This window comes from Balaenoptera physalus (assembly GCF_965194825.1).
Source record: "Balaenoptera physalus genome assembly, chromosome: 12".
In the NCBI taxonomy this organism is placed as follows: domain Eukaryota; kingdom Metazoa; phylum Chordata; class Mammalia; order Artiodactyla; family Balaenopteridae; genus Balaenoptera; species Balaenoptera physalus.
The window spans coordinates 69507645-69531068 of NC_138897.1; the positions used below are offsets into that span (position 1 = coordinate 69507645).

Consider the following 23424-nt stretch of genomic DNA (forward strand, 5'->3'; position numbering starts at 1 on the left):
CAAATGCCAGGTGCCAGCGTTGGTTCAGGGGAAGCATCTCCTCTCTTTAGCTTTGAACAAAACCAGAAAAGAGATTTCTCCACCCATGGTTCTCCCCCGGTCTGGATGGTGAAAGTGTGCAGCGGGGAGAGGGAGGCCTGAGAACCACAGTGGTCCCGAAGGGGTGGCCGGCGCCCACAGGGAAGACTAGTTCAGCAGGGCAAACCACTGCCCATCACTCCTGCAGGCCTCCCAGGACAAGGGGGTGCTGGGTGCATTTGTGGCCCCCAAGCAGGGGAGCCCAGTGGCACAGCTGGCTCACCCAGAGGGAGATCTGCAGTGGGGAGTAGACAGTGTCCATCAGGGGTGGTGTCCAGGGATCCCCTCAGGAGTGCGTTCCTGAAGCTCTGTCCACGGAGCCTGCTGGCCACTCAGGCAGATGCTGCAAGTCTTCATGCCCTGGCACCAGGTGCCCCATGAGGCTCTGGAGGGCCCTGGCTCCAGAGCTCACCCTTCAGCAGCCTTGGTCACCACCTCCCTTCCTAGACCTGCCTCAAGGGAACGGTTCCTGCTGTCCAATTGCTAAGCTCTAGGTCACTTCCGCCTCCAGGACCAACACATCCGGGAAAAAAGAGTCCAGCGCAGGGCAGGCATCAGGAAATGGCTGGCCGTGTCCTTGGAGATGTGGTGCCTCCTGGCAGCGATCGACACAAATACACTGGGTCAGGCACAGAAGGGGGACAAAACCTCGGCCACTTGCATTTCCCGTCCGTCTCGTGTCCAAGTCGGCAGCCTTGACGTTGACAGGCTGTCAGCTCTTCCTGCCCGGACTCAGGAAGGGAGGGATCAAAGGGTTCCTCTGGCCCCATCCCTGTTGTTGAGCTAATAGGTCCCTCACCACCTGGCTTGGGAAAAATGCTTCACAGGCAGGTTTCAAGATGACTCATGACCACTGTCATTGTGGCCCCGTCCAGGTCACTCCGTGGGGACACTCACAGCAAATAAAGTCAATAAACAGGGGAAAACGCAGGCCTGAGCCAGGGCCAGCCAGGGAAATGCTACAAGAGCAGAACTACCTGTTTTTGTCTTTCCGATAAGAGTCAGGGCTTCTCCCCTTCCCAGCCCCCAACGGACAGTATCCTGTCCTGCATGACCAAGACCGTTATACCAGCTTCCGTGGAAAAACACACAGGACAGGCACCGGCCTGAAAACAGGCCAGGGGTGAGGGCCCAAGTCCTAGAAAAGGGACAACCGCCAAGTGAGGAATTTAACAAGGCCGGATGCACACCTGGGGCCACAAGGTGGCAGTGGGGGAGGGGCGCGCGGGCCGGGCTGGGAGGGGCGGGGAGAGGACGCAGGGAGGCGTGGCCAGGAGGGGGCTGGGAGGAGGGGCTCGGAGCGCACCTCAGGGGCCCCCCCCCGCCCCGCCCAGGAACCGGCTGCAGGGAGACCCCGAGTCCCCGGCTCAGCCCGGACTCGCTCTCCCCGAGACACCCCGCGCGATGTGACTGGACGCAAAGAAATGGACACTCAGGCAGCTTCCAAAAGAGGCGAAACCGTTTATCAAGGCGGCGCCGGCGCGGTATCTACAGTTATCTACAAATATCTACAAGTATCTACACCGCCTGCAGACGGGTTCTCGGGTCGTATACACTGCAACTGCCAGCCGGGCCGGGGGACGTCGCGGTCTCGCGGAGAACAATAAATATCACTTCCTTCCGGCGCGAACCGCGCACTTTGGCACTGGCGGTGCGGACCCGGGGCCCTCGGGGCCGAGGAGTGACCCGCGGTGGCCCTGGGGCCAGGGGGCCAGGGAACCAGGTCCTTGGACAGCTCTGGGGCTGGCGGATGGAGGCCCCACGGCTTGGAGGCCCGGGAAGGGGGCCTCCGGTGGCCCCGGGCTAGGTGGACCGGACCCCCAGGCGGGCGCCCGCATTATCTGGGGCAGTAGTCGTAAGAGCCAGGCGGCGCGGCCCCAGCCGATGAGTACATGCTGGCGGCGGCCGCGGCGGCGGCCGCGGCGGCGGCGGCTGCGGGGCTCACAGCAGGGTGGTGGTGCGGGTGCGCGTGCGGGTGCGCGTGGAAGCCGTGGCCGCGCAGGCCCGGCAGCGGGTAGGGAGCTGGCCGGCTCTTGGCCCCGAGGTAGTGGTCGTAGGCGGTGGCCGGGTACTTGTAGGGGTGGTGGTGCAGCGGCTCCGACGCGCCTGGCGCCTCCAGGCGCAGCTCGGGGTGCGGGGGGCTGGGCCGGCCTCCGGGCGCGCCGGGCAGCGGGACGCCGGCCCCGGGCAGCACGGGGCTCAGCACCCGCGCCAGCAGCTGCGGCGGGTGCGCCGGGTCCCCGAGCACGGCCGGGCCGCCCGCGTCGCGCTCGAATTCTCGCCGGGCCTCGGCCGCCTCTGTGGGGAGGGCCGAGGGCTGAGCCGCGGAGAGGCCCGCGAGAGCGCGCCCGCCCCCGCCCCGCGCCCCTGCCCAGCCCCCGGCCCTCCCCGGGGGCCCGCGCCCTCCACTGGGACGGCGGGCGGGGCGGGCAGGCGCAGCCGTCGGGCCGGGCGGGCGAGTGCGCGCTTGCCCGCCGCCACGGCCGTTGTGCAACCGGCGCGCGAAGGCCGCGAGCGCCCCTGCGGCGCGGGCGAGGCCGGGCGCGGCCGTCTGCCCAGATCCCACGACCCCGGCCCTACCTTTCTCCGCGCCGTTGGGCTGTGTGGGGGAGGCCACGGGGTTCCGCGAGCGCGCAAAGGCGCTCATGAGCGGCAGCGCGCCGGGCCGATGGTTCCGGGGCCTGCGGGAGGGAGGTGGGCGGCGGGTCAGGGGGCGCCCGGCCAGGCGCCCGCGCGCTCGCCGTCTCCTCGGGAGACACTCACCAGTCCTCGGGGTCGCAGTCTCGGAAGCCTTTGGCGAAAGGGTTACTGGCAATCTTGAGCTGGGTAATCTGCAGGGAAGCGGGCACTGAGCACCCGGCTCCAGCCCCTGCTCTTGGGGCCAACGGACCTCGGTGGAGGGGAGGGGAGCGTTAGGAGAGCCCCCCCCAACTCAGGAAGGGCCCCTCTACTCTCGGCTGACCAGAAATGCCTGGCCCACAACTGCTCCCTCCCCCGCAGGGGTTGTGCCTCTCTCCTGGGGCAGGGGTGCTGGGGAGACCCCTTTCTCGCTAAGGAACCTGTCTTTTCCATCCCAAGTGATTACGATAGAGACCCTGTGCCCCCGGCTGGGATGGGAATGTAGTCACTTCCACCCCCCACCCCGCTGTGGTCCGGAGTGGAGGGGCACCCTAGGAATCTGGGTAAACCGCGCATCAGGCCCCTGATGGGGAGTTTCCGGAATGGTTTGGAAAACAAACTTTCAGGCCACAGTGACAGTTCCCGCTTGAGAGGTCAACCTGATAGGAGGCTGGTCCCGCCTGCAGCAGAGGGGGGGGGGGGCTGCCTGAGGCTCTGGGGGTGGGGCTCCATAGAGTGGGGTTTCCAGGAATGGAACCTTCTGTCCCCCAGGCAGCAACTGAAAATTGCACCCCTGCCCAGAAGTGTTGACCGGGCCACCCCGGGCCTCACCCGGTGGTTCTGGTAGGCAGTGACCGCAGTGAAGCGTGTCTCTTCAAACACAAAGGTTTTGAAGTTCTCCTCAGCGTATTTCTCGCTGTCTTTGCGCGGGTCCACATAGACCACGTGGAAGCGTGGCTGGTATCTGTGCATGGAGTTGAGAATAATCTGGAAGAAAGGTGGTGAGGGCCGAGCTAGGAAACCAGCCAAGGTCTGGACGGGCAGTGAGCTTCCAGACAACTCGGCAGAACCCTGAGCTCCCCAAAGGAGGCTGGGCCGTGGGGCATCACCGCCTGGATTCCAAAGGCTGCTGCCCTCACCCCCCACCCCGCACAGCCCCATCCTTTCCAGTTAAAAAGCCTCCAGCAAAACACAAGGAGTGGGGCGAGGGAAGCAGTGTGACCCACCAGTCCCTGAGCCCCTGACCGACCGGAGGGCTGGCTCTCCTCGGCCTGTCCCTCATCCACACCCAAGCTGCCCAAGCTCTGCCTCTGGCTCCAGTCAGCAGGGACTCCCGAGGGCCTGCTGGGGGACAGGGCGGTAGCCTGGAGGGGGTCGCTCACATGGCCATTGTCGTCCAGCAGGTTGTTAGTCAGCTTGAGCTTGTCGAAGGAGACGATTTGCTTCATCCACTGTGCCCCCTTGGCCGGTGAGTCGGGGTGGTAGTGTACGCGGCCGGGCGTGGCGGGGTCTGCCTTCCCGGCCACCAGCCAGGACGAGCTGTGGAAGGCGTACCTGGGACGCCGGGGCAGGGGCCACAGCATGCTGGGGTGAGGGCCTTGCTGAGGGAACCCCGAAGGTGCCTCTGATGAGGTTCCCACAGGTGAACAGGGAGCTTTTCCGGGGGCAATGTGAGGAAAGAGAAAACTCCCCATCCTGATACACAAGCGGCAGGAAGCGACCAGAGGGAGGAAGCCGGGCCCTGGCGCCACATTTCGCAGCATGCGGGTCGCTGCTCTGGGCCTCCTGTGTCGCCGGCGCCGCGGGAGCCCAGATTGGGCCACGCCGGCGGCCTAGGGCGCAGGGCGGACCAGGTTCTCTTTATTAATTGCTGTTAATTGTCCGGGCGGTCAGGCCCGCCCTGCATAATCTCTCCTGGCCACCCCACCTTTCCTGCCAGCTCTGGGGCCCAGCGTTCCCGGGGGGTGGGGGAAGGGATGGGGTGCCGGTGCTCACCTCCCGGGAAAAGGGGACACGGAAAAGGCAGGGGCTGTGTGCGAGGGGCCAGCCGGTGGGGGCCCAGCCTGCATGACCCCCTGAGGGCCACTCCCCAGAACTGCTGGGGGTGGGGCGTGTGGGTCTGGGGTCTGGCAGGAGTGGGGAGGGGGCACCGGTCACTACTGTCCTGGGCCACCCACCCTCACCAGCCTGGCCAGGCAGGGACCCACCGCCCTCCAGGCCCGGCTGGGCGCTCACCGGTAGCGCTTGTCGTCCACTGGCACGAAGTCCATGAGGAGCATGTAGTCGGCCATGGGGTCCATGCCGAAGAGCTTCACTTGGAAGGTGGGGAACATGCGCCTGGGGGCGGTGGGACCTCGGTCACCTCAGGTGGGGGAGGGCAGGGCGGCCCGCCTCCACCAGCCCAGGACGTGGCCTCCCCGCCGGGCCAGCCGCTGTGCTGGGTGGGGAGGCCCCTCGTCGCATCTCCCCTCACTCGTCTGCTTGACTAACCCGACCAGGCCCCTGCCCAGCCGAGGGCGAGTGGACGGCAGGACAGCCCCCTGCCCCCTTTTTAGAAACACAACAATGGCGAACTCAGTGCTCGAGCCAAGCCTCCACTCTTGAACACAGGCCTTTGGCTTCTTCCGCCAACTTTGCCCATGTAGACCCAGCCTAGCAACTGCCGATCCAGCCGTCCCATCCCGAGCTAGCCTCAGCCGGCAGTAGCACCGGCCCCCGGGATCCTCGGCCCTCAGCCAGGCCTCCCCTGCTCGATCTAATCAACCGCCCTAAGCTCCCGGCTCGAACAAAGTGAAAGCGAGGCCGACCGTGTCATTCTGAGGAGTCCCAGTCGCCCTTTCGGCTGGATCTGCGGCTGCTCCCCAGTCCCTCCAGTGAGGCCGAGCCTTGGAGTCCACAGTCCCGACTCTGAGGCCCTGCCTCCCACCCAGTGCTGGAGTCTCCCCACCTTCCTCGGGGACACACGCAAGTTCCCAAGACGCAGCTACTCAGGGCTGACTTGGCTTGTGTCCTTGGGGTCCCCTAACTCTCCCCTCCCCTGGGCTCCGACTCGGTGACTGACCCGGGCTCTGGAAAGGACATTCTGTGGCTCCTACCCTGGCCACTGGCCATGGGCCGGCCTTGCCCTGAGTGTGGGCCGCTGGGCCCTGGAGGACAGCATGAGGCCCCCACCTGCTGGTCCTGCAGCTTCCCCTCACAGGCAACTCCTTGCGGGCGGTGGGCAGAAAACAGATGCCAGCCCTCCTGGACAAGCCTGCCACCCCTGCCCTTGCCTCTGCAGGCCGGAGAGGGCTTCAGAATGCTGGCTTCTGGGGCGAGCCTGGCCCCGCCGAGGCCCTTGCTGGGCTGGACTGGGCCGGAGGCTGGGGCACAGTCCTCATGGGGTGGCAGGGGGAGGCCAAGTGCCCAGGGCCAGCAGGAGAGCCTGGAGAAGACCCCTGATCTGGAGCTGGGCACAGGCCCCAGGCTCCCAGGGCGGACGCCGCGGCACGGAAAGAGAAACCACGAGCAGGCTCTGCAGATAGGCCCTGAGCTCCCCTTGGCTGTGTGGACCCAGAGCTGGTGTCTCCTGTGTACACTAGACACAGACCAGCACCCGCCTTTGTCTGCTGGTCAAATTGGTTGCATCGCAAAACTTGTTCCCCTTCTCTCTGGGCCCTTAAAACAAACACAGGCCAATTGAAGGCGGCGGCCCCAGCAGCAGAGCCAGGCCCCACCATCGCCCGAGACGTAGGCCTGAGAAGACTGGATAGCAAACTCCCCTGAAACACAGCACAGTTTTGAAGGGTCTTAACTCTCTCCTACAACGTTCCAGACCATTGCCCCATGGCCGGGCTGCGCCTCTATCTAGCCCGGATGGACTGAACTAGGGAACCAAAGAAGGCAGTTTCCTCTGAAAAGCTGGGGTCCACTGGGATCTGCCAGTTGGTGAGGCCCCTGGGAGGGCCCGGCGAGCTGAGCCGGCCCCTGCTTCAGGCGCCGGCGTCCTGGGGCTGAGGGTGCACCCGGGCGGCCGCGCTCCTCCGCCGGCCCCACCGCCCGCGCGCCAGGCGGCTGTCGCCGGAGCCGGGACCCGGGAGCAGAGGAGCCGGCCGCGCCCCCACCCCGCTTGCCGGCCCCGCTCGCGTGCGTCGGACCGAGGCGCGCGGCTAGGGAGGGGCGCCCTGACCTGCCGGCCTTGGTGACGATCATCTCGGTGCCCAGCTGGTTGAACTCGTCCCACAGTGCCTTCATCTCCAGCTGCACGCTCACGCTGGCCACCTTCGCGTTCTTCTTCACCGGCGCCTTGGCGGCGGCCGTGCAGCTGGCCCCGGGGCCCTCAGGCTCGGCAGCAGCGCTGGTGGCGGCCCCGGCGGCCGGCGCGAACGGGTAGGCGTGCGGCGGGCCCGGGGCGCCGGGGGCGGCGGCGGTGCACGGCTCGTAGCGCGGCGGCGGGGGCTCGCGCGGGCCGTACGGGTCGGCGCCCGGCGACGCGGCGCCCGGGAAGCCCCCCGCCGCCCCCAGGCCGCTCAGGCTGCTGGCCGTGAAGGCTGCAACGTCGCAGAAGTGTGAGAGCTGCGTGAGCCACGGGCTGGACACCGCGGAGATCATGACCCGCGGGCCGCGCCGCCCCGCCGAGGTGAGCGCTGCCCCGCGCCCCGGGCCGAGTGGCGGGCGCGCGCTGCGCTGCGCCCCGGGCCGCGCCGCCCCACGCCGCCGCCCGCGGAGCCGCCCCGCCCCGCCCCGCCCCGCGCCCCCGCCCCCGCCCCCGCCCCCGCCGAGACAATGGCCTCCCCCAGCCCCCTCCCCGCCCCCGCCTCCTCCCGGCCCCCCGACCGCCCGGACCGGCTCCCCGGAGCGAGCGCCCGCCGGCCGCCCCTCGCTCTGCCGCCCTCCCGCGTTGCACTTCTCTCTCCGGGCTCTTTGCAATTTGTTATTTCCTTACCTTTGTCTTCCTCGTTCAAGTCTCCCCTCCGCATCCTCTTTCCTCCTTCCACTATCTCTCTCGCGTCTCCTTATTTCTGTTTTATTTTCTGCCTCTTCCTCTTTTTCCTGCTAGCCCCTCAGCGCTTTGTCTTTCTTTTCAGTCTGCCTGTCCCCCTCCTTTCTGCGTGCGTCTCTCTGTTATTCATGGCTTTTAACTCTTTTTTTTTTTTGAATAAAAACTGAACTCTTTCTTTTTCTTTTTTTATGACTCAACTTTCTTTCGTAAATTTTCCTCCACTTTCTTCTCTTTCGTTCTTGCCCTCTTCATTTCCTTTTCATCTTTCTTCTTTTCGGTTTTCTGTTTTCTCTCCTTTTCTCAATTTCTTTTTCTCCCGCTGCCCTCCCCCCCTTTTCCGTGTCCCCTGACAATCTCACGCTCCTCTCCTTTCCTCCCGCCTCTCTCAGCTCACGACCCCTCTGCCACCGCCTTTCTCTGGTCCTTCTTTCCTGTCCTCCCAGCCTCCCCTCGCCCTCTTCTGCTCCTGTGTCTAGCTGCGTGCGGGTCTCTGCAGCGGGGTCCCCAGGCTGGAGGGTCCCCAGGCTGGACGGGGGCACAGAATTTGGGCAGGATGCTCCCCTTCCTCTCCACCCTAGAGTCCAAGCTAGAAGCCTGGAACTCACCCCGCCAGAGCTCCCTCCACCCGCTCTTTGCCCGGATCCTGCCAACCCTCTTTGCTTGGGCCCCATGGCAGCGGGGGCAGGGGATCTGGCGGGCGGGTCCGTGTAGACGCAGCAGGAGGCTCACCTTCCATGTCCCTGGTGACGGTGCTGAAGTGCATCCCTGCCGGGGATCCCAGCAGCCTGCGAAGCTTCACCCGGTCGGAGAACCCGGGGCCCAGGCGAGCGGTGTGCTCTGCGGCCTCTGCTGCAACCAGAGAGGCAATGCTGAACGCGCTGGCCCGGGGAGACAGCGGGCTCCGTGCGTCCATAGGCGCCCGGCGGCCTGACCGGCGCCGCCTCCGACTGCGTGCACCCGGCCCCACCGAGGCCAGCCCAGCCCTCGGGCCCCGGGGGCGGGGGCCTGCGGTGCCACTCACAGCCGCCGGCCCTGGGCCCAGGGGATTATGGCGTCACGGCCCCCCACTCTGGGCCGGTGGCAGCCGAGGGGCCCTGATGGGTTGGGAGCCCTGGGGGTGTGGGCCCTCCTGCTTTTCAAGGTCCGGGTCCCTTGCCTCTGCTCCCAGGGGCCTCCATGACCAGCACCCCTTGGACATCCTGCTGCTCCCCGAGGCCTGGGTTCCCTCTGTACAGCGAAGCCATCAGCTTCCCCAGCCCCCAAGGGGAGGTGGGGACGCTGGGAGCACCCAGCCCCAGCCCGTAGCAGTGGGGCACCGGCCCTGCCCCTGCCCTTGGCTCCTCCCGCCTCCTCTTCCCCGGCTGCCCCTGCACCTGGGTGAGGAGAGGGCAGTCCGGGCTCCGGCACTGGCCACAGGCGGACAGCCCCAGGGCCACGGCGTCGTCCTTTCCTCGGTGCTCAGGGACAGGACCAGTCCAGCAAGCGGCCCCCAGCCCTCTTCGGTCAGCTCACTGTCGTGGCTGGGGACCCTGAGCAGAGGGACGCCGCCCAGGCCAAGCAGCCCGGGAGCCCGAGCGTCACGCGCACCCGCGCGCACCGCCCGCCTCTGGCCAGGACGCTTATACATCCGGAGGGTGGGCAGTGCCCGCTCCTCCGACCTCCCCGCGCACCGGCCGGGTGCAGGGAGGGCCGGGGGCGGGGCCTGGACTGGCCGAGGGAGCCGAGGACACGTCGGAGGAATTCAGGCCGCCGGCCGGGTCGTATGCTGCCCCTCGCTCACCACCCACCCCACAGCCAGCCTGCCCGCCTGGGAAGGCCCTGCTGCCCAGTTGGGCCTTCACGCCCAGGCATCCCGGACGCTAAGACCTGACTTGGCCTGCACTTCCGCGCACCTACTGCATCTGAGGCCTCTCTGCCCAGTTCAGGGCATCCATGGCCTTCCAGTCCAGAGTATCCGCAGCAGGGCGCCAGGCCTCCCTGCTCCCAGGATCCTCTCTGGCCCTGCACTGAGGCTCTGGCAGTCAGGCCTCCATTTCCAAGGCCTCTGTTGCTTTGCCGGCGCTTGCCTGGATGGGGGTGGGAGGCAGCAGCCTCTCTCAGGGTTTTTACAGTCCCAGGGCCTCAGATCCCAGGCTGGAGGGGATGCTGGCTCTGAGGCAGGAAGGCCCAGAAACTGGGGACCTGGGAGTGGGCTCCAGCGGGAAACGCCTGGCTCCCGGGCCTGAGGTCCAGGAAAGATACAAGGCTGGAGTCAAGTCGGTGAGCATGTGGACCCTGCTGTGTGACGGGGGTGGGTGCGTGTGACCTCAAGTACAGTGAGCCCCGCCCCACCCCCTAGGCTGTGGCTGCAGCTTTGTGGACCATGCCAGAAAAGGGAAGCTGTTGCCAGGGTGTGCCCCCCACCCTGAGTGGCCGTGTGGGGCTGTGACAGTGACAGTGATCTGTGGGGCCCAGGAGCAGGTCCAGGGAGTGGTGTGATGCTGAGAGCAGCCAGGCTTGAGGTCCCTGTCCCTCCTCTCTGAGCAGGGCCAGCCTCAGGCCTCCAGGACCCCAGGCGGAGATGCTCCTGGTGGAGGGAGAGCCCGGCTGGCAGGGGAGTTGGTGGGGGCAGGTCGTGGTGGTGCTGCAGGAGGGGAGCCCGTGCTGAGGGTCTGCACCTAGAGAGGCTTGCAGGGTGGTCACCATGGGTACCTCTTGCTGGTGGTCTGCATCCAACCTGCAGGTGGGTGCGTGGGGTGCGTGTGGTTGTATGCCATCTGGGATGTGTGCTGTCCTGGCATGTGGGGGTGCCCGTGGTTGTGTCCTGTGCACCTGGGGAGCCTTCCTTGTATACCTGGGCGAACACCTGAAGACAGTGGGCAGGTGCCCAGTCTGAGGCAGACACCAATGTTGAGAAAGGAGAAATGAAAGTGAAAAACCCTGGGGCTTCTGGAGTCGCAGGGTCAGCCTCCTGGGGCACTGTCCTGAGGTCCCTGGCCCTCGGAGACGGGGTCCTCCCAGCCCCTCATTAACCCCTTCATGCCTGAGCTGGGATCTGGGAGGCCAGGCTAGGTGGGGAAAAGCGCGGGAGCAGAAAGGACGCTGTGGCGTGGGCCAGTGGGCCAATTCTGGTCGAGAGAGCGTTGGAGAAGGTCAGGGCACCCCCACGCCGCTCCGCCTGGGACTGGCAACCCTGCTTCCCCGGCTGCAGCTACTCACCCGAGCAATTGCAGACCCCGAACCCCTCTGTCAACGCCCGGTCCCTGCTGGAATCCAACTGCAGGGGCCCAAAGAGGCCCGAACGCTGCGGAGTCGCCGCCTCCCGAGCCTCCGGGGTGAGCTCCTCGGACCCTCCCTCCGTCCCTCCCGGGGCCGATCCGCCGCTCTCCTCACCGCCCGCCGCCACCCCACCCACAGTGCCCCCGCCGCCCAGACGGAGCTCGCGCCCTCTGGTCCCGCGACGCCCCGCACACCGCGTCCACGCGCGCCGCCGCCTGCGGGAAGTCCTCATCCCTCACCTGGAGCGGCCGCGGCTCCCTTCCGCCTCACTCCCCCTGCCGGCCGCACCTCCGGGAGTGCGAGGTAGGAGGCCCGGCTGGGCGCCGGCCCGCGCGGGCCGGAAGGGCTGGGCGCTGCCGGGGGTCGTGCGCTGCTCGGGCTCTGCCTCCTTAGGGCGCGGCGTGCCCCTCCGCCTGGGACATGGGCTGAAGACAAGACCCGCATTTCGCTGCGCCGCTTGGCAGCGAAGGGGGAACTAGGATGAGACCACTTTACGGGCCCTAAAACCGAGGCTCGGCTTTGACCGGCCTCCGCGAGGTACGGGGACTAGAAGTCTAGCTGAGGAGAGGAGGCGGCAGGGACGGGATGGAGCCGAGGCAGCCGCCCGTCCTGGGTGAAGACCGGGCTGCAGCCTTTGCTTCTCTCTGCGGGCCCTGTGCTGAGTCCCACGTGGGCACTGGGATGCATCCCAGCGCTTCCCCTGGCACCTTGCGTTCGGAGGCTCACTGATCCCCCGCCCCAGCATCTTCAGAGTTTTGCCTGAAGCAAGCGCTGTTTCGGAGGTTTTCTCCCCAGCGCGCAGAAGGAGGCCCCTGGAGAGTCTGGCTGCACTGCTGCACCCAGCTCCGCCTCCCCGGAGCGCACGTGGCTTCCTCAGGGCAGCCCTCAAGACTGGAGCCCTCACAGCTTTGGGGGGGACCCCACTCCTCACTCTCCCGCCACCATAAAGGCACTTCGACAGCGCCATGCCCAGCGCTCAGAATTCACTCTGGGCCTCTCTGTTCCCACCCTTGGAAGGACCTTGGCGCCCTTGTGCATCTCTGGTGGGTGCCAAGCCCACCGATTGTTGTGCTCAGGTGCTCCGCGAGACAAGGTGGGGCACCACCCGCTCCCCCAGCCTGGGTCTCCCGCTACCTGGGGCACAGACGCACACAGATGGATCTGAGCGGGCGGCTGGAGGATGTGAGTGTGCGGAGCACTGGGGACCCCATCCCCCAGGAACTAGAGCACCGAGCGGGGCAGAGCCATCTCCCCCACCCCGGGGTTCAGAAAGAGAGGGGCTGGGCTTTTCTTGACCCGGTTCATTCGTTTCAGGATTGATTCACCGGGAACTGCCTCCAGGGCCTGCCTAGACGGGCCTCGGTGCTCTCGCAGACAGGCCCCGCACCGGGAGCGGCCTGCGCCCTGCCTTTCAGCCGCCAGCAGCCGCTCCTCCCCGGCCCCGCGGCCCGGGCGGCTGGGCCTCCGGGGGCCAAGCCTTGGCGGGAGGTGTGAGGGGGCGAACTTCGCTGGAGCCGGGAGAGGCGGGTACACAGGGCAGCTTCATTCTCCCTTCGCAGCTCCATTCCTCCTCTCCGCTCCCCGCCCACAGTGGGCGCCTGCGCAGGACCTCGGCCCCTGGGTGCGTCTCATCTGCCTCCATCCAACGAAAGCGCTCGGCCCGCACGCCAACGAACGCGGCTTTCTGGGTGGCCCGCGTGGGCGTGAATGGGCAGCGACCCTGAGCCCCCGAGGTGGGCGGGTGGGGCCGCTGTGGGGTGGCCTCCCTCCCCTGGCCCCTGGCTGGGGAGCCGAAGAGGACTCATGGGCTCCACCCATTAGGCGGGGAGGAACAGGCGCTGTCCGCGCTGGTGGCTCTTTCGCGCCCAGCTCGTGGCCCCACTGGCTCCAGCGCGGTCTGCGCGACCTACCGTGGGTTTGCAGACCCTTGGGCGGTGCGGGGGGTTGGGGGGCGGTGCTGGGCTGGGACCAGGGCCTGTGGGAGCTGGTAGTGAGGCCGCATCCATCCCGGGCAGGGGCGGTTTCCCTGCCCCCACCCCACTGGCCTGGTCTCTTGTGACACTGCCTGCAGGTTGAAGGAGGCGACTCCCTCTCCCCAGCCTGGGGGCTCCATGCACCTGGACTAGCAGTGGCTCTGTTGGCCCCCTAACTGCTCCCAGGCCCTTCCCTCGGGGTGCCCCCAACTGAAGCACAAGTCCCTGCGAGCCCTCCCAGGCCTCTTCTTTGGTGGTGGGCTCTTACCCCAAACTCTGGTGGGGAACCCTGTGCTGGGCCCTGAGCCCTGGGTGCATAGTGGGGTTCATGTGAGGGGGACTGAGGACTGTGAGGAGGCGCCAGGCAGAACCCATGGAGTTCTTGGCAAAGGCTGGGGACCAGAAACAGCCTGGCGTGTGCTCTTTGGTGGCTTGGAGATGACGCTGGGTGGGTGAGCTGAGCCATGCCCAGGGAAGGGTCTGGCGCCCTCTCCCCTTCTGTGGCATCACCTGGGACTCTTCCTGGTCCCCAGTGCCACCTGCCTCCTGATCCAAGGCCTGGACCCCGGGGGGCCGATGACTGCAGATTGAACAAAGGGCAACTGAGGGGGCAGACACGGACACTGGAGGGTGTCACCTGAGGGGTGACAGAGAAAGCAGCACAGAGGCACACACTGCTGTGACACCAGCCCCTCAGAGCCGAGAGGGATGGGCCAGGGTCTGCACAGCCATGCGCAGCTGGGTGCAGCCTCCCATCCGCCCCGGGTCTGGCTGTACTCCCCTCACTGAGGGTGCTGTCTTCTGGGCCCAGTGCCCAGGAGGACAGATGGGGGGAGACAGTGAGGGGATGGCCGGACCAGATGGGGCTGTCGGTCGGGCCTGGGTGATAGCACCCCCTGCCCCTGCAGGGCACCAGGGCCCCCTGCAGGCTGGAAGTTCCCACAGCTCTAGAACAAACAAACAGACGGCCCAACACACAGCCTGGCCCTGGGGCCCTCTCCAATTTCTCAGCCTGTTGATTTAGCTGCCCACTTGGTGGGAGGACCCAGCCACATGGGGAGCCAGCTGTCCATCTGTCTGTCCATCTACTGGCCACACTGGCCCCTCCACCCCAGGTGCTGTCAGGCAGAGGTGGGGCTCAGAGACCCAGGTGACCTAGATTTAGGCCGCCCACAGCTTCCATCTGTGGTCAGAACAGGGGGAGCCACATTCTCCAGGGAAAGGGATAGGCCCTCAAAGCCCCTGGGTGTGTTGGCTGAGGGTGAGAGGCCAGAAGCTGGACACCTGCAGACACTCTTCTCAGGTTCCTCTGGCCGGCAGGGGACACTGACTGGGTACACACACAACTGTGAGCAAGGGCACGAGTGTACATGCGTGCACACACCACACACATACGTGAACGTACCCACAGACGCGCGTGTGCACACACTTGTGTAGCACACCAGACACACGTACACATGCACACACCATGGGCCAGAGTGCACATACAGGCACGTGCAGAACACATACACAGATACGCATGCGCATGCATGTGCATCCCCTACAGTGACCCCTGTGGCAAGTCATCAATGTCGAGGACTCTCACCTCAGTAACTCAGGTGGTCCTCAGCCTTACTTGGCTTGGACGAGGTCCATATGGAGCCTTGGGCACTGCACAATGAAGATCAAAATGTTTCAGTCTGCTCTTGCGGGATTATTTCCTGAAAGTGACACCCTCAAATGATGCCCCTGGGGGAAGGTCCGATGGCCAGGACGATGCCCTGGACGTTGGGGACAGGAAGAGTCTGCCATAACAGTTCACTCAGCGGGGACCCTTCTGGGTAGATCCCCTGGAAGGTCAGTCTCCATGCTTAGGCCCCAGCCCTGAGTCGGGCTTGGTGGGTAAGATGAGCAAGGAAGCTCTGGGAAGGAAGACACGGGGGCAGGGCCAGAGGCATGAGCAATGACCGCCAAGCTGGGGACTCCCGCACCTTTGTTAATGGGGCCTTGCCAGGGCAAGCTCCCCACAATCAAAGGATGTATCGTGTCTCCTTTTCACGATACAGCAGTTATAATAACTGAATATATCAGACTTGGAATTTCCATTAAATGCTTGATTCAGTTAGCAGTTTAAATTCAAGTTGTCCACGTTTTCGTTGTGACAGCCCAGCTTTCTCTTTGGAGAAGCTCCGGGTAGAAGTTGGTCTGAGGCAGTGGAGGATTGGCTCCGTGCCTGAGCCCCTCTCCGTCCCCTCTGCTCCCTGGCGGAGCCCCCCTCCGTCCCCTCTGCTCCCTGGTGGAGCCCCCAGGGCTGCTGGGTCATCCCATTAGCCCAGAACCACCGACCTGGTGTCCAGAGCCTCTGCCCACCGCCCTCGGCAGGCCCACCTCCAGGACCCTGTGGGCAGATAGGAGGCCGAGGCCTGGGGAGACCAGGGGAGGCAGCCAGGTCCCTCTCCAGCAGCTCTGTCTGGATCCCCCTTCCAGGGGAGGAGCTGCTGGGAAGAAGGTGGGGACGACGTTTTGGAGGAGATGGGCCCTTCAGAGCAGGCAGAGCCAGGGCAGATGGTGTGGCCCAGACATCACAAGCTGGGCTAGGCGTAAGCCTCACCCTGCCATGCTCTGTGTCCTCCCCAAGCCTCAATGTTTCTGTCTGAGAAATGGGGAGAGAGCTGGAAGCCCCACAGCGTGGATTAAGTGAACTCCCGTCAGCTCCTGAACGTGGCTCCTCAGCCGATGGCACTGTTGCCCCAGTCTCCTTGGGCCGCCCCCCAGCCCAGCTGGTCCCCCAGGACTGTGGGTAGGGCAGCTGTTGTCTCTGTGCTCCTGTGGGGCCTTGGGACCTGGCGGGGGTTCAGGGAGGGGGGATGCTGGCCGTGCCCCCAGGAAGTCCAGCTGGGCCCGCTCTGCCTGGCTTCCCCGCCCAGCCCAGGTGTCCACATTGGCCTCTGTTTCCCGTGTCCTCGAACACAGCCCCGCCCCAGCCAGACAAATCCCTTCCCTCCTCCGCGGCTCTGCTGAACCAGGTTGGAATTTCTCAAAAGCAAACAAACAGGCACGCTCAGAGTTGCGGTTTTAGGAGCTGAGATTCCTCCTGTCTGTCTGAGGCAGCGTCAGGCCCAGCCGGCTGCCCATGGCAGGCTGGACAGGGCCCACGCCTGAGCCCCCGGGGCCCAGGCTCAGAGGCTGTCGTCCTGAAGCGCGGGGCTGGCCTGGGTCCCTCTCGAGACTTTTCGAGGACTGCCAGAGGCTGCAGCACAGGCTGAGCAGAAAGGACCCCGGGCCTGGCAGGCAGGACAGGGATCGCTGTGGGGACAGCGGTGGCGCCGGGGCCACCAGGCAGGGCTGATGGAGCCCAATGGGTGAGGACTGGAGGGCTCGGGGCTCAGAGCGTCGATGCGCCGGGGCGATCCCAGGCACAGAGGCGGGCAGCGAAGCCGTGTGGGAATATGGGGGTGGGGAGGGGGGCAGGAGGGCACCTCAAGGGGCCGACTGGCTGGGAGGCAGGGCTGGGGCGAGGGGAGGGGCCGGAGGGGGCTCTCGCCAGGTGGTCTTAATCTCCTCAGTGAAATAGGAGTCCCTGCCAGCGGGGGAGGTGGGAGCCTGAGGAGCAGGAGACAGCTGCGGGGAGGGGGCAGCCTGGCAGCCCTGAGGCCCCTGCCCGCGGGCCCACTCCCCCAGTCAGTCCCGGCCAGTCCCTGGCCTGGACTTGCTCGGAGCTGGTTCTGACACCGAAACCCCCCCACCCGACCCCTTCTGCCCACGTGGCCAAGAGGGCCCCGCTTTCATCCATGTAGGGGTGGCCTGGCCCTTCCCGCTGTCTTCCCTGGCAGGGCAGGGGCTGGGTCAATCTTGCCTCTGCTGAAGCCCCCTCTTGGGCTCCCTGCACCCACTAAGCTGTCGGGGCCCCAAGGTGGTGCCAGTGGTGGGCAACCCGGGGACCAGGGCAGAGGGGAGGGGCCTCCCAGATGGGGAAACTGAGGCCAAGAGGGGTGGGTGAGACTGGCCTTGGCCCCATGCTATGGGGCAGGAGGGAGGCCCCATCCTGCTAAGTGGGGACTTGGCATCAGCTGTGCTGGGCAGACAGACAGAAGGATGTGAGCTTTCACTGGTGCCCCAAAGCCAACCCAGCCCCTCCTGCCAGGGTGTTTGCCAGAACCCGACGCACTGGCCGCCCCATGCTGGGCGGTGTGTAGGTGGGCGCCGGGCTGTCTCAGGCCTGACTGAGACTGGGGCCAGTGGGAGCCTCTGAGGTGCCCACTGGAGAAACCGAGGCAGCCCCGACAAAGCCAGCATGGCGCAGGGGCACCGGACTTCCGTGGCCGACCCCTCTGTAGAGCGCCTGCCTGCCCAGGTCCCGGACACGTGTCCCCTCCTTCCTGGCACAGTGCCCTGGTTCTGCCCCCACCGACAAACACGCCGTCTCGGGACTGCCCCCCTTGTGCCTGCTGGGCCCTGTGCTCTGCTTTGCTGCTCCGCCTGGTCCTTCAGCCTGGGGGGTAGGGGGGTGGCATGTGCTGGTCATGTTACTGTTCCCATCCAGGCCGGGCATGGGGGGCAGTGAGACCAGACACGGAGGTGACGCACAAGTGGGGCTAAGCCAGCCCTTGTGCGCTGGACCTGGGCTGGGACCCAGGAGTCACCCTGTGCTGGTGGGGAAGGTGGGCCTGGCTGCTGAGCCTTCCTCTCCCCAGAACCCTGCAACTCAGCACCCAGAGTCCCCTCACGTGGCCTCGGACGTGGCTTCTCCTGGGCGCCTCTACCCTCCCTGTGCGCTCAGGACAGGACGCTATTAGTCACGCTCACCTTGGAGGGAATTTTTGCAGATTCTTTCCTAACATCCGCTAAGACCAACCAGCGCCTTACTTCAGGGGAGACAGGAGACAGTGATGCCCTGCAGACATGTGCAGGCTGCCTGGGCAGAGGGAGCAGCCAGGTATAAGGGAGGAATGCTCTGGAAGGAGACTGCTGCTCCCAGATGGAGATGTGTCTGGTTGTCAGGGCTGCCTTGGAGGAAGGCTGAGGGGATGGGGTCTGGAGGGCATTTTCCTGACTCCAGCTTTTGGCCTCTAGCATTGCTTCCCAAATGAAGCCCTCCAGATACAGCATGAGCCTGTTCTTCGCGAGACACCTGCCCTAGAAGCCGGGCCCCACACCGCGTGGCTCTGACACTGTGGCCTTTCGAGCCTGCTTCCCTCATCCACAGGTCCAGTGGGAGCCCAGGGCCGGGCAGTGAGGGGTGACCGTGTTATACATCGTGGATAAGGGCAGAGGTCCGAGGCTGCACCGGGGAAAGACACGTCCCAGCTCGGCTGCCGGAGCCTTGGGGGTTGTTGTGAGAAGAGATGGCTGACTGGGGCGCTGAGCACCATGCCACTGTGTCGTCTGTATGAATACACTTCACCAGGCAGGGGTGGTCACTCTGTAGCTGCTGAGGATGCTGCCCTGGGGTCTGGACGCTGCCCTCTTAGTACGGCATGTCACTTCCTCCATTCTACATGTGCTGTCTCTTTTAATGTGTCCCTGGCTCTGATCTTGAGGCCGGACATCTCCAAATAGGTGCCTAGAACCTTCCAGACCTCCTGGCAGCCCCACCCCCACCCCACCAGTCGGTGTACGGCCTGAACCCAGCCCCAGAGCAGCTCCCGGCAGCCAGTGTGGACATCCAGCATCAAGTATCTTGGATTTCTGGCAAAGGGACCCCCCAACCTGATGGCAGCTGACACCTGAGCCTACCCCACCCAGTGGCAAGGGCAGGGGTGAGTGACCTGGCTGGAGACAGCTGCCATGGGAACGGTCAGAAAATCCCAGTGTCACTCGCCCTGGTTCCAGAGGGAGACTGAGGCACAGGGCAGGGCAAGGCCTCGGGCACCTATGAGGGGCCCTGCCTGGCCAGGGGTCCTACCACAGCCCAGCCTGACCCCGCCCTTGATGGCCTCCGCACCTCTGCTGTCCACCGCCCGCCCAGGCAGAAATAGCCATTTCCTCCGGCTCACGCCCCAGGGAGCAACACGGAGCTGGCAAAACAAACAGGCCGTTCCTCCCGTGGCCACGGCTGGTGATGGATGGCCAGAGGGGCTGGCCTTGCTGACGGACGACCGCCCATCATGTGTGGGCCAGGGGTGGGGGCCAGTGAGGCCTAGGACACAGCCACAGATGCACACTCATGAGCTGCGGTGCTGGCCTCATCCCACCCTGAGACCCTCCCAGGCCAATCATTCCCCCTGCCTCGGTCTCCCCACCGACGCAGGCCCCCATTGTGGGTGGGGCACGAGCCAACGTATCTGAGGGTGGGGTCCTCCCCGGCCCCTCCGAGGTGCCCCTGTCTCCCAGAGGGCTAGAACTCCCACCTCAGTCATCTGCACTCAGGGCCTGGCCGGACTGAGCTCCTCCGACGCCTCTATCAGTCCCTGTGTGTGCTAGGGGGCAGGTGTGGGGCCTGGTGCCGGCGCCGGCGCGGGAAGCCCACTCAGGGCAGGTGTGGCAGGCACACCGGGGTTGGGGGGAGGCGGGCAGTGGGCCCCGGGTCTCAGGGGCGTGACAGGGCTGGGACCCAGGCACTGCCCCAGAGAGCCCGAGGTCTTCTACCCCGGTGGTCCGGGCTCCAGCCTCTACTAGCACCCTCTCTGTCTGCGTCCGGGCAGGGATCGTCACCTCGTTGTACAGATGGGCAAACCAAGGCTCGGGGGAGTTCCGGCAGGAGGGAACACAGGCCGGGGCTGGGGTGGGCCCTGCTGGGCACTCCTGCCACACCCATCTGATGGCGACTCCTGCCAGGCAGGGCTGGGTGTGCCGACGGACTCACAGAGGCCACGCTGACGTGCCTCCAGCCTGGGCGGCCCAGAGACCTTCTGGCACTGACTGCCGGCCACCTGCAGGGCCCAAGGGACACCCAGCTACCAGCCCAAGGCCTGCAGCAGCACAGGCCACCCAGCTGGTGGCCAGCTAGAGAGGAAGGGGCAGCTGGGGCCAGGCCTCTGACCCCCCGGCTGCCCAGCCCTACCGGGAGCACGTCTGGCCAAGAGGAAGCTTCTGAGACCCCCACTTCCTGAACCTCAGAGCGGGCTGGGCTGGGGCCGCCCATTTCCCTCCAGAGCCCCCAGCCCTGCCCTCGATTCCTTCAACCCGGCCCCGAAGCCCCACAGCCCCCAGCTGTGTGTTTCCTGGGGCGGAGGGTGGAGCGGGGTCGCCGGCAACTTGCCCTGATCTGGGGTCAGCAGGGGCAGGAAACCCCTTCGAGTGGGGTGTGAGGGGCCTGGGCGGAGAGGGAGGGCTGGGCCAAGGAGGGGCCTCCCCTGGAGATGAGGCTGACCACGGAGCAGGGTCGTGACCTCTGCCATAGGACCCTTCAGATCCAGGCAAGCCCGCTGGTTCAAGGCCAGCCCTGTGGTGCCAGATGGGCCCACCTCTGCCATGGCTGGGGAGATGCTCTAAAGCAGCTGTCAGCTTCAGGGCTGGGCCAGGGACTGCTGAGGTCACAGTCCCCCGTGGAGGTGGGCTGTGGGGGCAGCAGGTAATGCCAGAGCTGGGGTGTCTGATGCGGGGGGTGTCTGTGGGCAGGGTGCTGCAGTCCCAGGTAGAGGCTCTCAGGCCCTCGGGTCCGGGGCGTCTGGCTCGTCCCTGCTGGGCCGGGTGAAGCTGGGATGGCCCTGCCCCTCCACGCTGCTGGGGGCAGGAAGTCTGGGTCTGGCCTGGGCTGGCAGAATTGGGGGCAGGACCAAGGCCCACATGGGGCAGGAAGTGGCCCTGGGCTCCAGCGGGGATGGGGTGGCCTCCTAGGGGCCATTTCCTCCCTGGGAACATCCTGCCGGGCAGCAGGAGGGAAGAGGGCTCAGTCCGGGCGGCAGGAAGGGCCTGGGGCTAGGCGTCCCCTCAGGCAGGGCCCTGGGAGGTCCCAGGAGGGAATGACCTCATGGACATCAGAGCCTCTGGAACTAAAAGGCCAGCTGGGCCTCTCCCACCCCTGACCTGGAGCTCCTGTCCACCCCCCCTGAGGCTGGACTCCCCGAGTTTCCAGCACTGCCAGCCTTACTCTCCCACAGCCGGGAGCTCCCACAGGAAACATGGCAGAGCCCGTGGCCCCAGACTGTTCCCAGCTATGGACAGAGGGCTCGCAGGCAGCAACCTGCTCCTCAGGGCTCAGCCCGAGACACCAGGCTGGGCCCGGGCAGGCAGCCCAGCCCAGCTACCCTGCTCTGGGCCCCAGGAGGGGGTCAGTAGCCCGGTGCCCCCCCCCCCATGGCCTAAATATAACCTGAGCAGGCGCCTGGCCGGGAATAGAGACCTCTGTCAGTCCCCAGCAGGTGCTGGTGGGAGGAAGGTCAGCGTGATTGGCAGGGATGCCGGCTGGGCGGGCAGCCAGACGTGGGTCATGTGAATGTCCGGTGGCGAGGCCCGGGGGCGGGGGGGGGGGGCAGCGTGTCCTCACAGGACAGCTGGGTGCCCGTCCCGTCCTGCTCAGGGCCGACCTCTACCTTTTCCCCCACCCCACGTCTGAGGTGCTGCCAGGTCCTTGGCAAGGTTGGGCCCACCCAGCACAGCCCGGCCCTGCCCTGCCCTGCCCCGCCCTGCACCTCTCTGCCTTGGGTACCTTCTGGCCTCCACAGCCTCTGCCTTGGGCCTGCGGCCCCACGTGGTGACAGACCATCCATCCAGCCACGTGGGGTTAAGAGTGGATGCTCAGAGAACTGTCTGGCCCTGTCCAATGTCTCTATGTCCCTTGCTCCTGAAGGATCCCCTGTGCCCTCCACCCTCAGGCCCCATCCTGCCCTGTGTTTGTTCTTCGGCCACCCCCACCCCCCCAAAACCTTTCTTCTCCAGGCTGTTCTGAGCTTGATTCTGGAGTCCTCTCCAGACCTCACCTCCCGCCCCAGCCTCAAGCTGCTCCAGACTGACAGGTGAGGTCCGGCCCCACACCGCTGCGGTCAGGGCTCCCAGGGAGGCAGGTGGGGCTCAGCCAGGGACCTAGTCCATGGCCAGAGCCCAAGCCCAGAGTCCATGGTGCTCCCCCCAACCTCTCGGCTGCCCTCCCCAGCCCCTCAGGCTGAGTCCTAGGCCCCAGGCCCTGCCCTGGCCTGTATCCTGAGCCCAGCGCCACATTCCTCCCTGCTGGGTGAGTCCTGGACACCCACCAGCCCACCCTTGGAGGTGGCTCTGCCCAGCTGGCCCCTCTACCGTTCCCTTAAAGCACAAGCCTTGCCTCCCACTCCTTTCTGTAGAGAGGAGATTGTCAAACCAAGAATCTGGAGTATACTGGCACACACCAAGCAGTCTGGGGGAGATGAATTCTTCCTCGTTTTCTTCTGGGGTCAGCCCAGTTGCTGGAATCCAAACCCACAGTTTCTCCCTCGCTTGACTAAAGTCCCGTGCAAGGCCCTTGGGGCAGGAGTGGCAGGCATTGGTGCGAGGCCTGTCCGGGGCCTCTGCAGGGTCCAATGATCTGGCCTGACCCACGGAGGAGGTGGGCATGGAGGGGCAGGAGCTGGGTGAGGGGGGTGGAGGCTGATGAGACGGAGACACCCAGCTACCCCTGGATCCCTTGGAATAAGTGGGCATTTGTGACACGGCCAGCGCTGCACTCGTCATGGGACACGTCACGGTCCCAGAGGTCAGAATCCTGAACCTCGGGTTCTAGGAGGGAGTTTTGGGTCTGGGGACCCTCCATCTGTAAAGGACCTCGGGAAACTGGTGGTACCTGCCAGCTTGCACTTCCCTTCTGCAGCCCCTGGCTGCGGTCTTCTGGCCCTGTTTGCACACCCCTAGTGACAAGAAGTTCACTCCTGGGGAGCCCACTGCGGCCAGGACAGTGGGCTTTGCAGCTCTCAAGAGCCCGCCCCTGGAGAGACGAGCGGGGCCAGTGCAGGGGAGGCTGCAGGAAGGGTGGGGAGGCAGGAGGGGTGGACTTGGGGGCACGGCACTCTGCATCTCCTAGGCGACCTCTCCACCCTGACCCTCAGTGCCCCAGGAGGGCGGGACCCGGCTCCATGGCCAGGCCTGTGCTGGACGCTGGACGTGCTGGAGGCTGCAGCCTGAGCCTGCTTGTTTGTTCTTCATCTCGTTTTTCTGGTTTGGAGCCTGGGAGCCCAAGCAGGGCTAGGGGCCTGGGAATGCGGGTGGGGGAGGAGGGGGCCCTGGTAGGGGTGTGGCCAAGGGAAGGGATTGGGCCTGGGTGCGAGGCCATCCCTCGGGCCATCCCATCCCGAGGTCCCTGCCTCGCTGCCACCTCCTATCCATACCTGCCCTCACCTGCAGACAGGTGGGGGAACTCCACCCTGAGCCACTGGGGTCACCCCATGGGCATCCCAGAGGAGGCCTGGTCCTGCGCCCATCCGCCTCCACCGCCTGGCTACAGGCCGGACAGGGGACCCGGGGCCCAGCCTCCACGGGGCTTCTGTGGTCACAGGGTCAGGAGTGCGGGCAAGTTCCAGAAAGCAAGGGGGTTTGGTTCTTGGCTCCCTCGGGAACAGTGGGCAGTGGCTCAAGGCCCCAGAGTGTGGAGCTCCTGCTGGGGGCACCTCCCACCCACACGGCATCAGT

General features: G+C 65.9%; 2 protein-coding genes across 5 annotated transcripts; one reads left to right on the forward strand and one right to left on the reverse strand.

The window, feature by feature from the left end:
• Window positions 1–1519: 1519 nt before the first annotated feature.
• Window positions 1520–9165, reverse strand: TBX1 (T-box transcription factor 1). 4 transcript variants are annotated; one of them, XM_082417354.1, is made up of 9 exons: window positions 9052–9165; window positions 8408–8527; window positions 6866–7226; window positions 4933–5034; window positions 4080–4281; window positions 3529–3684; window positions 2842–2909; window positions 2659–2759; window positions 1520–2376 (listed from the first exon to the last, which is right to left on the reverse strand). In XM_082417354.1, exons 2-9 carry the CDS (start codon window positions 8439–8441, stop codon window positions 1916–1918), a joined length of 1485 nt encoding a protein of 494 aa, XP_082273480.1. In that variant the 5' UTR covers window positions 8442–8527; window positions 9052–9165; the 3' UTR covers window positions 1520–1915. The 4 variants fall into 4 exon arrangements, with proteins under 4 accessions (XP_082273480.1, XP_082273479.1, XP_082273478.1 ...); XM_082417353.1 differs by lacking the exon at window positions 9052–9165 and having other exon boundaries at window positions 4080–4251; window positions 8408–8736; XM_082417352.1 differs by lacking the exon at window positions 9052–9165 and having other exon boundaries at window positions 8408–8736.
• A 655-nt stretch (window positions 9166–9820) lies between these two features.
• On the forward strand, window positions 9821–22920 carry LOC309639607 (uncharacterized protein; the record flags this gene model as incomplete). Its single annotated transcript, XM_082417023.1, has 8 exons — window positions 9821–9972; window positions 10577–11239; window positions 12251–12669; window positions 12758–12870; window positions 18498–18563; window positions 21709–21785; window positions 22651–22767; window positions 22845–22920. The coding sequence occupies 8 exons, from the start codon at window positions 9821–9823 to the stop codon at window positions 22918–22920; spliced, it is 1683 nt and encodes a 560-aa protein (XP_082273149.1).
• Between the last annotated feature and the right edge of the window lie 504 nt (window positions 22921–23424).